The 16,365-nt window shown below is 46.9% G+C and overlaps 1 protein-coding gene across 1 annotated transcript in view; it reads left to right on the top strand.

Annotated features, from left to right (window-relative positions):
• Window positions 1-1,181: 1,181 nt before the first annotated feature.
• FYCO1 (FYVE and coiled-coil domain autophagy adaptor 1) overlaps window positions 1,182-16,365 on the top strand; it is a gene marked incomplete at its 5' end in the record, with an annotated part of 67,899 nt that continues 52,715 nt past the window's right edge. Inside the window, 5 exons of the mRNA XM_079713575.1 lie at window positions 1,182-1,236; window positions 4,194-4,300; window positions 5,898-6,023; window positions 9,942-10,048; window positions 14,561-14,704. Of these exons, the coding sequence (XP_079569701.1) occupies window positions 1,182-1,236; window positions 4,194-4,300; window positions 5,898-6,023; window positions 9,942-10,048; window positions 14,561-14,704 (539 nt within the window). The remainder of the gene's footprint in view (window positions 1,237-4,193; window positions 4,301-5,897; window positions 6,024-9,941; window positions 10,049-14,560; window positions 14,705-16,365) is intronic.

The raw sequence follows: 16,365 nt of genomic DNA on the forward strand, positions 1-16,365 counted from the left end.
TAGAGCCAAAGGGGTTGAATTCAGACTGACCAGAGTTCACATCACGATTCCCCTCCCTGCTGGCCCGGGGCCTTAGACAAGTTACACAGCTTCTCTGTATGCCAGTTTCTCCCCTGTACGTTATCTATCTCCCAGGGTGCTGCTGAGAATTAAAATGAGTGAGTGTGTAAAGCACCTAACAGGCCCAGTGCACAGCAGGCCCTCGTCTAGGGGTGGCTACTACGGCCACCTCTAGTCTTGCCAACTGCTTTTGCCAGCAAATGTTACGCCTTTGCAGCGAACATCTAAGGAAAGGGTTAGAGGTTCTGAAAGGAGGATACGGTGGTGTCCAAGTGCATGTCCAGACCTCCTTCCGACGCTGCTCGTATCTCCTCTTTGTTGGTCTCCAGCCACCACTGTGTCCTTAAATCACTTCAGCAGCTGCCCAAGCAGCGCTGGTAACTCTGGATTCACCAGCCGTGAGAGGACTGTAACTGAGCTTAAAATAGAGACTGCCCTTGACTGGTCCTGAGGGCTGTGCAGGCCCCTGACAGCCCCTGGTGTCTGCCCTCCCAAGCTGAGCGGGACTCTGGTGGCTGGAGGCTGCAGACCTCCCTGAGAGGCAAGCCAGGCTCTCCTTGGTCCGGAAGCCCTTAGGGTATGTGTCCTCAGCTGCCTGGGGAGGGGGTAGGGCCCGGCCTGGAGGAGACGGCAGATCTGGTGTGGTGGCACCTTAGGCTTAGCAGGTCAGTGATCGGGGTTGGACTAGTTCTGGCCTTGGTGTAGGGGGATGGGGGGAGCCACTGGGAAGCGTTTTTAAAGGTGGAGAGTGCGGCAGGCCTGTCTAAGGGCAGACTAGGAGGGGAGCTCAGAAAGAATAGGTCGTGCTATTGAGTTGATCTTGTTTCTTTTGAAGCTCCCAACCAGGTCCCTGTGTCTGAACATAAGTGTATCAGAGAATGCCCACAGAGCAAGGCCCACACAGAAAGGTCAGGCCCTTCCCATTGAGGGAAGACGCCAGATGGGGCGACTTTGTGCCCGGAGCAGCATGCCTCTACTACTGTCTTTAAATTGTGTCCGTGACCGCCTCCTCCACGGCCTCCTTCCTGTGCAGGTGCCACCACGGAGTCTGACCACTGCTGAGCGGCCCCAGGCAGGAGGCCCACAGCCAGGAAAGGCGGCCCCTGACGGTCACGGTTACCATGGCGTCCACCAGCGCAGAGAGCCAGCTGCAGAGAATCATCCGCGATTTGCAAGGTACGGCTTGGCTGCAGGGCACACCGAGCTTGGTGTTGAGAGAGCTGTGACTGTGCTTTTGCTGTTGCCAGCTGAAATTAGCCCTGTGATCTGTGTTTACACCGAGAGTAATCGGAGCCCTCGGGACACATCATATTGAAATATTTGGGGCTCAGATGTCCACCCTGTTAAGGCTGGGGGACCTTGCCTGGCCCTCCTCTCAGGCACTGTAAAAGCACTTTGTAAACAAAATCAAATACCCCTTTCTGGGTCTGGGTCTGATTTCTTTGTGTGTGTGTGTGTTTGTGTTTTCAAACCACCCGTTAAGTCTGAATTGTGAGCCTCTGGGAGATGGTAGAATTGGCTCATTTGCAGAGATATTCTGCCTCCTTCGAAGCAGGAAGACGAGACACCCATCTTTCTTGTTTTGCTCTTCCACCTGGTCCCGGGTGGAACTCACTCCAGTTCTGGGCCTGCTGCCTCCCAGACTTCCCTGAGCTCAACGTTGCCCAGTGAGAGAGACTTGTGGGCCTTGGCTCACTGGACAAAGGCAAGGCAGGTGGGGGTGCGTGTGCAGAGAGCAGGCTCGGGAGGAATGCGCTGTGTTCTGTACTGGCTGTGGAGTCCAGGGCCCAGGTTCACCCTTTCAGGTGACGTCCCAAGGGGAGAATTTTGGCAAGTTTTCCGTCCCTCATGGATCACCAGGGCAGGTCTTGTAAGCCTCTCTGGAGCACCAGCACATTTGCTACAACACTGTCTGAAGCTGACTTCTTCATCCATGTCATGGGGACCCCAGTGACACTCTCCTGACAGACTCAAGGTGCAGGTTCCTAACTGCTCAGAAACAGTGATAACCAACTGCAGTCTCTCATACCCAGGCTAGTGGAGGCCACAACAGTCTTCATCGTGAAGGCAAATATCGATGAGATAAAAATCACTTCCTCATGCTTATCTCCTGTTTATGTAGTATTTTGGGCTTTCATGGCATTTCATGTGTGCCAGGCACAAGTCTCACAGATAATAGCTCATTGAGTCCTCACGTTTGGTCCTATGAGGCAGGGACCATTATTCCCATTTTGCAGATGTGGAAACAGGTACAGAGAGGTTAAGTGACTTGCCTACGGTCACACATCCAGTCAGGCAGAGCCTGAGTTTGCACACACACCTGGTGCCAGGGTCTGTGCTCTTAACCACACCAGTCTACGTCCAGCTAAAATGTGGGGTGGGAGATGGCTTTTTTCTTTTTAAATCTATATACACACACACACATGCACACACATACACACAGAAAGTAAAATGACAGTCTCTGCAAATCTGAGTTTGCCTCTGGTCTTCAGAGGTTTCTCCACAAAGTAAGCCATCTTCTCTCTGTTTTAGTTTCTGGTTCTCAAGGATGACTCTGGGACCCAGAGGTCCTTACTGGAGGGAAGAGAGGAGCCCATGGCAGAGCTCCTGATCCAGGGAGGAGGACAGGCATCAGAATTTGTTCAGTTGCCCTTTCCCACCCCATGTGCTATCCTCGTCTGTCATGCCCCACATCCCAATGCCATCTCAATGTCCTATACCCAGCCCTCAGAGCACTTTGGTGGGAATTTTTAAAAGGCACCACACTTTCTCAAGACCCTTTCTTTTCATCTGTTGGTAATTATCAGAGATTAGAGCTGGAAATTTCATATTCCACGTCCAAGGCTCCTTCTTTCAAAATTTCAGGAGTTCCCAGGTCAGGTTATGAGCTTTACCTGTGTCTTTCCTGGCCCCTGGCTGCTGGCTGTCAGTGCCGCCCCAGCAGACACTTCTAGTAGGGCACACCAGACCACAGTCACTTGTTGTGAGACTCAGTCCCAAGAACATGTCTTTGCCATTTGCTGACCTTTGCCTGAGGGGTCAGTGTTGATTAACTTTTAGCAGCTCAGGCTCAGCTTCAGTCCTGGCAGGTCTGCTTTCTAACCATGGTGTCTGAGAGCAGTGGCTAGGGGTTCCTTTTCTTTCAAAAATTGTCAGAGGAGATAGCTTTGTGCAGCATGTCCCAACCGTCTCGGCTGGGGACATTTTTCTCAGTGTCTAAACCAAACCCAACTTCTGACAGTCCCTCTGTCCCACGGCAGGGCTGTGCGTGAGAGTCAAAGGGGTTTTTCCTCTTTTTCTACACTGGGAGGTAAATCGTCTTAGAAGTTAAGAGGTGAGCTCTGGGGTCAGAGAGCCCCTGAGAAAACCAGGGTTCTCATTTCAGCTCTGCTGTTTGCCACCCGTGATCTTTGGCTCTGACCTGTCCGTGAGTTCCTCATCTGTAAAGTGGGGATGACAATGCCAGCCTTCATCAATTCTACCGTGCATTTACTTTTTTTTCACATTTTAACGGCTCTGAAATTGGGATCATCTTAAAATCAGTTGCATCTTAGATTTGTTGAAATAAAGCAATTCCTGCCTCACAATGCTCTGTTGAACGAGAAAGACATGCAGAGGCCTGGTCCCTAACCAGTACTCAGTTAACAGAAGCAGGTGGTGGTGTCATTCTTGGCATTGTCATCATGACCTCTGCATATTCTGGGTCCTCTGGAAACCTGGACTTAACTGTACCGAGCAGTGGGGTTATAGTGAAGAACAAGAAACATGGCTGGAGAAGAGGATAAAGCTCTCAGGAGGTCAGTATTAGGGGACTGCTCTATGATATATCCACACAGCAGACATTTTTGACGAAATACTACTCGCAAATGATAAGGCCTACATGGTGGGCCTACAGGGATGACCAAGAAATGTGCCCAGTCAGTGAGCTGTTGTAAAGTACCTGTGGGCTCTCAGGACATCCTAGCGCCTTCTGACTTGGAGTTCCCGCCCATGGATGTTTATGTAGCGCTTCACATGTGCACGGTGCTTTGCCGTCATGGGCCACTTACGCCTGCTGCTCCCTGGGGCCATCCCACTGCTCTGTCTGAGGCCAGTCTCCATCTGGTGACATGCTCCTGTTTGTTGTCTTAAAGATGCTGTGACAGAACTCAGCAGAGAATTTAAGGAAGCAGGGGAACCCGTCACAGATGACAGCACCAGCTTGCATAAGTTTTCTTATAAACTTGAGTATCTCCTTCAAGTAAGTGACTCCTGTCATGTGTTGATTTCTGCTCTACTGTCTCTTGTCTCCCTCTTGGCTTCTTCATCAACATTCAGGATGCAGCTCTGAAAGCTCAGTGCAGCTGTTGAGCCCTCCTGGTTAGACTGAAGGTCAGAGCCGTCCCCAGCCTCCAAGTGTGATCCTCTGGGGAATCAGAATGTTGCCCCTCAGGATGGTTTTGGGAATCGAGAACATTCTTCAGAGATTTAGGTCATCTTAATGCAGGTCACAAGGTCTCTCTGTATAGCAGGGATCTTAACTTTGGGGGAGTCACATACCCCTTTGGCAGTCCGGTGAAAGCTATGGAATCTCTCCCCAAACACATGCATACACACGCAATCACACATTTTCCAGGAGTGTGCGGACCCTCTGAAGATTATCCAGAGGCCCCTGTTTTAGAGCCTCGCTCCTCAAAGTGTGGTCCATAGGCCAGCAGCATCGGCACCACCTGGGAGCCGGTTAGAAGTGCACTCTTGGTTCCCACCTTGACCTGCTGAATCAGGATCTCTGAGGTCAGCTCAGGAAGTTTTCTTTTAACATGTTTACAGTGTAATGCTTATATCTGCTTGGTTCAAGAAGCACAGATCTAGAGAACTCTGCAGATGTGGAAAAATACAGGCAACTACAATAGGCAGGAAGGAAATGGACCAATATGATAACAAGTTATCTTAGGGTGATGGTGTAGGCATTATAATTTTTTCTTTTCTTTTTTGTTTTATCCAGTTGTCCTAACAATGTATGCAAATCTTTTATAATAAAAAATGCTATAGAACATTACATTATAGGAAGATATCCTCTATCATTTTGAACACCATAAGTTTGCAATGTCACCTCCCACCAACGTGTATAGGATGAGAGCCCACTGGAGGAGGTGTCTCAGTGTGTTGAAGGCTCACCTTTCAGGTGTCTTTTTTTTTTTTTAATTAGAGTATAGTTACTTTACAATGTTGTGTTTCTGCTGTACAGCAAAGTGAATCAGCTGTATGTATACATATATCCCCTCTTTTTTGGTCACATGCCTTTTCAACTGGTTCTCTTGTTTTACATTGTGAAAGTATTAATGGGGCTTTTTTTTTTCTCAGCCCATTTTGGTTTTGGATTTGAAATGGCTCATGGCTGACATTTATTTGAATTTATTCTATGTATATTAAAACAGTATTGAAACTTGAGTTGAGTAACAGATAAAATGTCACTAACACATTTCCCTATGTCGAGACATTGTTAACACTCTTCATGTTACCCTTAAAACTTTTCATTTGAGTTTCTTTACCATGTCTTAATAGCACCTTTGGTGTCTTCCACCCAACTCTATGCACAGAGGTCCCTTTGGGCGCCTATTATTCCTGCACCTCACTAGTTGTATGACCTTGAGCTAGTTACTTAACCTCTCCTAGCCTCAGTTTCCTCACCTGTAAATTGAGGGCAAAAACCCCCTCATTCACCAGTAAATAAAAATAATGCCAATAAAGGGCCTCACCTAGTGCCAGGCAACTAAGAAGCTGTCATTATTCATCGTTTAAATGGTGGGATAAACAGCAGTGCGTTTGGACGTCCTCACTCTCCTTTCCCTCCCCAGTTCGATCAGAAAGAGAAGGCCACCCTCCTGGGCAACAAGAAGGACTACTGGGATTACTTCTGTGCCTGCCTGGCCAAGGTGAAAGGAGCCAATGACGGGATCCGATTCGTCAAGTCTATTTCGGAGGTAAGCAGAGCAACCAAGGACGTCACGTCTTTCCCTTGCCTGCCTTAAACCTCTCTCGCAGAGACCTTTGCTGCAGACAGCCAGGTGAGGAAGTGAGGGTTTACGTGTAGGAAGGAAGTAAAGAAATCCAGTCCAGGTACGTGCACTGCCCACTGAGAGCTCCGGGAAGCCACCTAGGTGAGCGTTTACCAAGCTGAGGAATGGCTCAGTCCTGACTGTATTAGACCCCAACCCAAACGTAACCTAACAGGGTGGGCTGCTCACACTGTGGTCTGCTCATGGTGCCCCCGAGAGGTGTACGGCATAGGACACCTTTACCTTTTTTAAAAGAATCGGTTTCTTAGATAAAATTCTTAGAGTTTGCTAGGCTACTTTCCCTATGATTCGCCCAGGAAACTTGGATTTGAAATGAAGAGAGTGATGTGGGATCTTGAGAGACAACTAAGCAGCTTCCCACATTAAGTTCTGAGCCCCTCAAGAGCAGAATGCCATGGCTTTGCTGTTTTACAAAACTCCAGATCAACAACAACACGCATACTCTGTCCCTCTGTCCCTCTGTCCCTGTCTCTGTCTCTCTCTCTCTCTCTCTCTCTCTCACACACACACACACACACACACACACACACCAGCCTAGTCCATCTGGGAGTGAAGAACTTTGTACATTAAGGAGCAAGTAATCCCCTAGATTTGAAGCAGGAGGCCTAAAGGGTTTGTATATTTCATCTTCTTTCCAGTATCTCACGAGTAAGTCTAAGGTCCCTCTGAAGTCGGCAGACATGCTCCTTGGCCAGCCTTCCGCAAAGGCCACAGGGTCAGGTGCTCTGGGAAGAACTCCCTGGCCGTGCCAGCTGGAGCCAGATGGGTTTCTCCTTATAGCGAATGATGGTGTTAGACACGTGGACACTGAGGGCTGGGCATTTTCCACCAGCTGTACCTTCTGACAGCTGAGAAAATGAGGAAAGATCCTGGCTCAGAGGAGTTGGTTTAATGTCCAGGTAGCACAGATAGGTCCTGTGAGATCTTGCCTGGTGGGACACTCAGGTGCATGATTAAGTGTTGTATCGCTTCTCGGTATAGTGCAATGAGTTCTGATTAGATGCTAACAAAAATTAAGAAATTGGATAATGAAAGTGGACCCATGATCTCAAAAAGTTCAAAAATAAAAAAACCCAACAAGGCTATGCAGTATATTCATTTGCAGTATAAGGGAACTATTACTGTTCCCTTCCCCAAAGGATGTTTAGAAAGACCTTTTTAAAAAAAAAAAATTTATTTATTTATTTATTTTATTTTTGGCTCTGTTGGGTCTTCTTTGCTGTGCACGGGCTTTCTCTAGTTGCGGCGAGCGGGGACTACTCTTCGTTGCAGTGCATGAGCTTCTCATTGTGTTGGCTTCTCTTGTTGCAGAGCATGGGCTCTAGGCATATGGGCCTCAGTAGCTGTGGCACGTGGGCTCAGTAGTTGTGGCTCGCAGGCTCTAGATCACAGGCTCAGTAGTTGTGGCGCACGGGCTTACTTGCTCCACAGCATGTGGGGTCTTCCCGGACTAGGGCTCGAACCCGTCTCCCCTGCATTGACAGGTGGATTCTTAACCACTGCACCACCAGGGAAGTCCCTAAAAAGACCTTTTAAAATAGCTCCTTTTACATATATAATCAATTCAGTTAATAGGCCTGATTTAAAATGTAGCCTCAACTGTTTGCCTTTAAAAAATTAAATGTTCTAAATGCTGTTACAATGGCCATTTTATTAATAAGGACAAGCCCCGGGACATCCCTGGTGGCGCAGTGGTTAAAGATCCGCCTGCCACTGCAGCGGACATGGGTTCGAGTCCTGGTCCAAGAAGATCCCGCATGCTGCGGAGCAGCTGAGCCTGTGTGCCACAACTACTGAAGCCCTCATGCCTAGAGCCCATGCTCCGCAACAAGAGAAGCCACCACAATGAGAAGCCCACGCACCACAAAGAAGAGTAGCCCCTGCTCTCCTCAGCTAGAGAAAGCTCACGCACAGCAACGAAGACCCATCACAGCCAAAAATAAATTAATTAAAAACAAAAAAAACAAGCCCTTCCCTTGGGAGCTTACAGTCATGGGCTGTTATGTGGGGTTCCTTTTAGATTCTGCAGGGCCTATGTGTGGGTGTGCATTTGTATGACCAACACACTTCACTTCAGGGTGCCTTGCTCAGCTCTTCTCGGCTGCCTGGGTTTCCTGGTTATCACCACTGAACACTTTGTTCTCACCTCACTTATCAGTGGAAAAGCATTTGGACATAGGGATGTCATCAAGATTCTCCCCTGGGCACCTATCTTGATCCATTCCGCACGGACATGCCATGGTGGTTTTGATAAAGCCAGGTCAGGCTGCTGCCCACCTTTATTTCCAGACCTCCTGGCTGTACCCCAAACCCACAAAGCTCACGTGGAAAAATGTCTTACAGCCTCTTACATAAATGTCTTATGAGGTTTCACACCTTCTTATTTTTTAAAACTACTTCATATTGTGGTATCATTTCCTCGAGTCAGCAATGAGAAGATATATAGCTCTGAGCTAAAAGGTGCTGGGTACCGGGATGTTTATAGCATCATGAATGTGCCGGTGCTTAAGGTCATACCTCATGTTTCCTGTCTCATTCCAGCACCATGGCTGGCTTCTTAATAGGATGGAGGATTAGGACCATCTTTTGGTCAAACCACTACCGTCCCTTCCCCCAACCACCAAGTTAAACATTTCTGACCTTTGAAGAGGTGAGGAGGGAATGGGTCTTGGCTTACCCTGCTCAGAGCCAGCACCTGACAGAACAGGTGCATGTGGTAGGTTGAGAGCTTTTGAGTTCCTGCCTACTTATCTTGAGCTTCTGGGGCTGAAACATTGGGAGCATGAATCCTAATTTTCCTACAGATCTCAAGTGTCTTCTATAGCTGTACCCTTGGACAGCTTAATAGCCCATGGTCCATCCTGGCAACTAGGGCCAGAGTCTGTGACCAGCATACCCCACCACCATCACAACAAACTTCCAGAAACCTCTTTAGAAGCCATGTTTTGGCACTGTGGGGAGAGGTTTTGAAGACAGGCCTGCACCTGGACCCTCCATCCACCTCAGACTTCCTGAAACAGAACCACACCCATTTTTCATTACTTCAGTGTAACTGGGCCACCTAGAAACACCCCTGCCCTCACCCCCTGGGCACCTTCTGACTAAATGCAGTGAGTTGGTATAGCTGAAAATAAATCCAACCAGGAAAGCGTTGACAGATATGTGGATTTTAGTGATGGTTCCACAAGGACACAGAGGAGGCAGTTATACATCCATCACAAGTCCCCCTAACACTCCCCTGCCTTTTGCCCTCCCCTCTCTTCCCCCTTCCACATGGGCTCCAGCCAAGCCCCTTAGGCCTCTTCCCCTGCATCTCTTCTCCCAAAACTTCAAAAACAAGCCCAGGCATTAGCTAAACTGAGGCCATCTCTTCCTCTTCAAGCGTACTTCTGGTATGAGAAGCCCTTCATTTACCTCCAACCTGTTCTCTAAATATTCCAACTTAAGTCAGACCGTTTCAGCTCTGACTCTAAACCCAGGGATTCTGATGGAGCAGAGGAGGAAGAATGACATTCCAGTAGAATCCACAGTAGGTATTTGAGCCTCTCGTGACTGTATCTTCCTTGACACGTTTGCTGGAGTCTACAGATTATTCTCAGACGGAGGCCTGCAAGACATCCACCCACTTTAGGCCTCCCTCTGTGGGGTGACATTCTCAAATGTTTTGTGTTCTTTGAGGGACATAAGTGAAGGTTATGTGTAGGGTAGGATTGGGTGACGTTTTCTGCCCTGTTTTGTTTCTGCTTTTGTCAGCCATCCATGAAGCCTGTATTTGGAGTTAGTCTAACGGCTCTTCATTTCTATTTTATCTACATTTTCCAGCTCCGAACATCTCTGGGAAAGGGAAGAGCATTTATTCGCTACTCCTTGGTGCACCAGAGGTTGGCCGACACCTTACAGCAGTGCTTCATGAACACCAAAGTGACCAGGTAAATACATGACAGTGCTGGGCTTTACCCCACACCATTCAGAAATGACCCAAAGTTCCCTCACTAATAATAATGATACTACTTATAAGTCAGACGGAGAAAGACAAATATCATATGATGTCACTTATATGTGGAATCTAAAAAACAGTATGAATGAACGTATTTATGAAACAGAAACAGACTCACAGACATAGAAAACAAACTTATGGTTACCAAAGGGGGAAGGGGGGAGAGGAATAAATTGGGAGTATGGGATTAACAGATGCACACTACCATATATAAAATAAACAAAGATTTACTGTATAGCACAGGGAACTATATTCAATATCTTATAATAAGCTATAATGGAAAAGAATTTAAAAAAAGAATATAGATATGTACATGAATATGTGTAACCAAATCACTTTGCTGTACAGCTGAAACTAACACAATATTGTAAATCAACTAGACTTCAATTAAAAAAAAATGGTGATGCTACTTACAATACACAAGATGGAAGCCATCAATGTCCAGTGATGGGGGGCGGTTAAATTACAGCAAATTAGGGCTTCCCTGGTGGCGCAGTGGTTAAGAATCTGCCTGTCAATTCAGGGGACACGGGTTCGAGCCCTTGTCCTGGAAGATCCCACGTGCCGTGGAGCAGCTAAGCCCGTGCGCCACAACTACTGAGCCTGCGCTCTAGAGCTCACGAGCCACAACTACTGAAGCCTGCATGTGTAGAGCCCATGCTCCACAACAAGAGAAGCCACTGCAATGAGAAGCCCATGCACCACAACGAAAAGTAGCCCCCACTCGCTGCAACTAGAGAAAGCCGCGTGCAGCAACAAAGACCCAGTACAACCAAAAAAAAAAATAATAAACAAATAAATTAATTAATTTTTTTAAATTACAGCAAATTATTTTAAATGGCATAGCAAGGCATCATTTAAAATTGCAATAAGGTATACCAAAACCTGAGATGACTTACCATATTTTAGTATATGTTACCACCCTTTTGCTAATATACATATGATTTAAGTAGTGCCATGACAGTCCAGGTTAGACTGTATAGGGTTAAAGGAGGAACTAATTATGTAAGCCTTGACAGCTGCCCAAGAGTGAGGAAGAGGTGGTCTTCTCCCCTCCCCACTTTTTCTTTGATTATAAAAATGTAGCCTACTCTGTTCTTGGGGTTGCTGCGCTGCCTTGCCTGCCCAGTTGTATCTCTCACAAGTTTCCTATGCTAATAAACTCACTCTTTGCCTGCCAAATAAATAAATAAATAAATAAAATTGCAATAAGGAAGTCTATATAGCAACAAGGAAAATAACAATATAATAATCAATGAAAAAGAATGCAAATCTTATCTATCCTAATGGCAACAATGAAATTACAAAAAATATATAAAAGAATTAGAAAGTATATGAGAACATGAGGAGACGGAGTCAAGAGGGCAGTGTGGGAAGACGCAGAGTTAGCCTCTCCCCACAGCTAGGGTGCCTGCCAGCTGCTGGTGGGGGACTCTGATGCCCAAGGAGAAGGGAGGAAACCCCAGAGTGAACCAGTAGGGGGACTGAGTGGGGAGGAGAAGTGGAGGCCAGACAGGATCAGTGCCCCTGAGGCCGGGGAGACCAGGAGAGACAGGCAGGAGGGACTCTCCGGGAAGAGCGGGAGAGGAGCGGAGGGCGATCGCCTTGCCCACTCTGGCTGGGGAGCCTTCTGAGCTCCCAAGCCGATCCCCTGCCCTCCAAGGCCCCCTCCAGGCCACGTGGGTCCTTGGGGGCATAGGAGGGAGGCTGGGGAGATCAGGAGAGGCAGGCGGGAGGGGCCACCCAGGAGGAGCAGAGGGCATTTGCCCTTCCCACTTGAGTCCAGGGAGCCTGCTGGGCTCCCAGGTGAGGTCCCCTGCCCTCTGAGACCAGGGGTGGGGAGCACGCCTGGGCCCCTTCTGTTCCTTGAGCCTAAGCCGCACCCCAACAGCCCCCAGGGTGTTTACCAGCCCTGTGGGTCCTGAGGATTGGCCCCACCCACCACCCAAACCTCACCCTTGCTTAGATCCCACCCTCCACAAGCAAGGCCTTTTCCCCCCCTTTTTAAAATTTTTATTTATTCTTTTTCTTTTCCCTCCTCTTCTTTTTTACTATTGTGGTACTAATGTACCTTCCGGTTGTTGATTCATCTATATTTTTATTTTTATATTCTTCCTAACATATCTGTTAGTTCCCTAGTCTAATTTTATTTTTTACTTTGCTATTGTTGTATGTTTCTTTCTTTTCCTGCTGCCCCAGGCAGCTTGCGGGATCTTGGTTCACAAGCCCAGGGTTGGGCCAAAGCTCCTGCGGTGGGAGCTCCAAGTCTGAACCATTGGACTAACAGAACCTCAGACCCCAGGGAATATTCTTTGGAGTGAGGTCTCACGGAGCTCCTCATCTCAGCACCAAGACCCAGCTCTACCCAATAGCCTACAAACCTTAGTGTTAGAAGCCTCAGGCCAAACAACCAGTAAGACAGGAGCACAATCCCACTCATTAAAAAAAAAAAAAAAAAAAGAGACTGCAAAAAAATTTGTCACAAATGAAGGAGCAAGGCAAAAACGTACAAGACCAAATAATTGAAGAGGAAAATGGACTTGAGGACATGGGGTGGGAGGGTGAAGCTGGGGCAAAGTGAGAGTAGCGTCGACATATATACACTATCGAATGTAAAATCGTTGGCTGGTGGGAAGCAGCAGCGTAGCACAGGGAGACTGGCTCGGTGCTTTGCGATGACCTAGAGGGGTGGGATAGGGAGGATGGGAGGGAGGCTCAAGAGGGAGGGGATATGGGGACACGTGTATGCATATGGCTGATTTGCTTTGTTGTGCAACAGAAACTAACACAGTATTGTGAAGCAATTATACTCCAGTAAAGATCTATTTTTAAAAAAGTATATGAGAACATGATTTGATAAAGGATAGGAGTATGTGTATTTTTCTTTTTAAATTATTGTTTTTGCAGTGAACAATTTTTCAGCACTTCTCAGCATGTATTAAAGTGTATAACGTCTCTGAAACAAGTTCAGAAGACTTCAAATAAATGTGATAAACTAAACAATAATAATGACAACCACAGCAGCAGTGCCTGTCTGTGTCACACCCTGGCACAAGCAGGGGCCTCCACCTATCATCCTCCTCTCCCCTTCCCTACCACAGTCCTTGGCGCACATTGGGCAGGTAGCACTGATCTTTCACAGGTGAGGAAAGTGAGGCTCAGAGAGGCCAAATGCCTTTCTCTGGGCCCCACTGATGCTGAGGCGCAAAGCAGGAGCTTGGGTCTAGGTCTCTGAACTCCTAATGCCAGGTAGTTTCCTCTGGTGGATGGCAGGTCCTTGGTGCTGGCACTAATGGGCAGACCCCACTGGTCACCCTGGACCAGTGGGTTGCAGCCTTGGCCTCTCATCAGAATCACCTGTTGGGTTTTTAACACCAGCAAGCCTGGGGCCTCACCTGAGACACTGAGTCAACGCCCGCCCCATGGGTCTGGGCTCCCTGGAGATTGTGATGAGTGACCAGATGGGGAGCCTTTGTGCCCCTAGTGCTGAAGCCTCAGCAGGAGGAGAAGGAGGAGGGAGAGGTGGGGTTGAGCGTGTAAGGCGGGGAGAGGGTGTCAGATTAGGAGCCAGCAGATCAGCTGCCAATCAGCTGAACCTCTTTGGCTCGCCCGGCATCCCTTTTCCAGCTCTGCCTTCCCTCTACCTCTGGAGTGTTCTTCCAGTTAATTAAAAGAAATACTTCTGAATAAAAGAAAAACCATTGGGGGGAAATATTTTGTTTCATTTTGTCACCTTTAAGATTGATTTGCATAAATGTGTATTGCTCTTGCATGTGCCAGGCTTTGTGAATGCATGTGAGTTGAGAACCTTTGCACATTTGATTTGAAGGTTATTTTGTTGTGATGTGTGGTGAAAACTGTCATAAACAGCTTGACTTCCAGTGTATTCCAGTTCACGGATATCAGCCTAGTAGCTCATTAAACTCATCAGTGTTGTCTTTTTAATTCTTATTGCTTCACGTGAAGTGAAACAACTACCACTTCAAAATGGAGATGTTTTGTTCCTTGGCTTTTATGTTGGTGTCTGGACAGAAATTAGCAGTGAGTTCAATGTCCTGTATTGAGTTCTCTGGAAGGGATAGAAGAAAAGATTTTCTTTTAAAAAAGAAGTGTTCTTTCCCCTACAACTGCCCTTTCTTGGACAGTAATTCAGATTTAAGGTTTCTCGCATTCATTTGGAAATAGGTATGATATAAATAATAAACAAATAAGCATCTAATTCACTTCAGTAATTTCCCTGAAGAAGAGCAAACTTATTTGAGAGTTACGTGCTCCTACAGTGAAAATCAAATTGGGGTGTATGTGTATGTGTCTGTCTTTAATTAATTTAGTAATCTGAGTTGGAATTTGATGAGGCAGAGCCTTACTGGGAGGACTAATTAAATGCACTCTTCCCTTTCTTTATGTGCTCCTGTACTTGACCCCTTTTTGTGTTTCCCTGCAGTGACTGGTACTACGCAAGGAGCCCCTTTCTGAAGCCAAAGCTGAGCTCTGACATCGTGGGCCAACTCTACGAGCTGACCGACATCCAGTTTGACCTGGCATCGAGGGGCTATGACTTGGATGCTGCCTGGCCGACGTTTGCCAGGTACCTTGAAGAATTAACTGCTTGGTTGAAAAGAGGAGAAAGAGATGTTTGAAGTTTTGAAGCTTGCCACCAGTCTACTCAAAGCAGTTTTGCTTGTGCAGTAAATTACCTGTAGCTTTGCAACTCTTATGCTTGCTAATTTTATAGACTTGGTTGAATCGTGACTAGCGATAGCATCTGGAGGCTCCAACCTTAAACTAACCTAACTGGCCAGGTGGCGTGAGTCAGTGGAGACACATATGTGAAACCCAAGGTTTTCAGATGTGTTAAGGGACTTGGTGTGGGAGCGAGGTGGGGAGCAGTGGGCTTTTCCCCAATGTGTTCTCATAGATACAGTTATCATGGAGGCCAGTAAGAGAGGGAGCGAAGGCTCGTCCATGTAAGGGTTGCTGGAAAGGTTGCTTTGCTGTGTTTTCTTTTCCTACACCAGTATGGCACTCACACACTGTCCAACTGCATCCTCACAACCGTTCCAGGAGCAAGGTGCTGAGGAAACAGGCTCAGAGAGTGGAGGGACTTGCCCAGAGTCACACAGCTGGCAGGCAGCAAGGCCAGGGCCAGGGTACTAGACTTGAGTTAAACTCAAGTCCAGCATTCTTTGTTTTGTTTTGCTTTCTGTTAATAGGGTGGTGTTTTTGTTTTTGTTTTTGTTTTTCCAATTTTTGAATTTCTTTTTTTTTTTTTTTTTTTTTTTTTTTTTTTTTTTTTTTTTTTTTTTTGTGGTACGCGGGCCTCTCACTGTTGTGGCCTCTCCCGTTGCGGAGCACAGGCTCCGGATGCGCAGGCTCAGCAGCCATGGCTCACGGGCCCAGCCGCTCCGCGGCATATGGGATCCTCCCAGACCGGGGCACGAACCCGTATCCCCTGCATCGGCAGGCGGACTCTCAACCACTGCGCCACCAGGGAGGCCCGTGAATTTCTTATTAGGGAATTCTTTCTATGGAGGAAAAAATACTGACTATAATGGAACCCAATTGCCAATCACCAGGATTTAAGAGCTAACATTTTTGCCATATTTGCTTTGTGTCATTTTTAGAACTGTTCAATTTTAAAATCATTTCAGACTTACAGAAAAGTTGTAAAAATAGTACACAGTACTCATTCACTTCACTTCCCCAGTTATCAGTATTTTACTACAAACGTTTTAATCATTCTTTCTCTCTCTCTTTCTTTTTTTTTTTTTCCGGCCGTGCCACGTGGCATGTGGGATCTTAGTTCCCCAACCAGGGATTGAACCTGCGCCTCCTACAGTGGAAGCGTGGAGTCTTAACCACTGGACCGCCAGGGAATTTCTTATCATTCTTTATCTTTATGTAAACATGTTGGTTTATTTCCTGCATCAGTTGAGAATAAGTTACAGACCTGATTCCCCTTTACTCCTAAGTACTTCATCGTGTATTTCCTAAAATCAGGGACATCCTTTCCTAAAGTCGGGGACATCTGTATAACCTCAGTACAATTGTTAAAATCACAGAACATTGATACAATACTGCTGTCTCGTCTACAGACTGTGTTCAAATTTTAAGAATTATGCCAGACATGTCTCTTATAATCCAGGATCACATGTCAGTGAATTGTTGGGTCTCTCTAGTCCTTGTTCATTTGGAACAGTTTCTCCTCTTTGCACAGACAATTTTGAAAAGTACAGGCCAGTTATTTTG

Source organism: Hyperoodon ampullatus, assembly GCF_949752795.1.
Source record: "Hyperoodon ampullatus genome assembly, chromosome: 10".
Taxonomy (NCBI): domain Eukaryota; kingdom Metazoa; phylum Chordata; class Mammalia; order Artiodactyla; family Ziphiidae; genus Hyperoodon; species Hyperoodon ampullatus.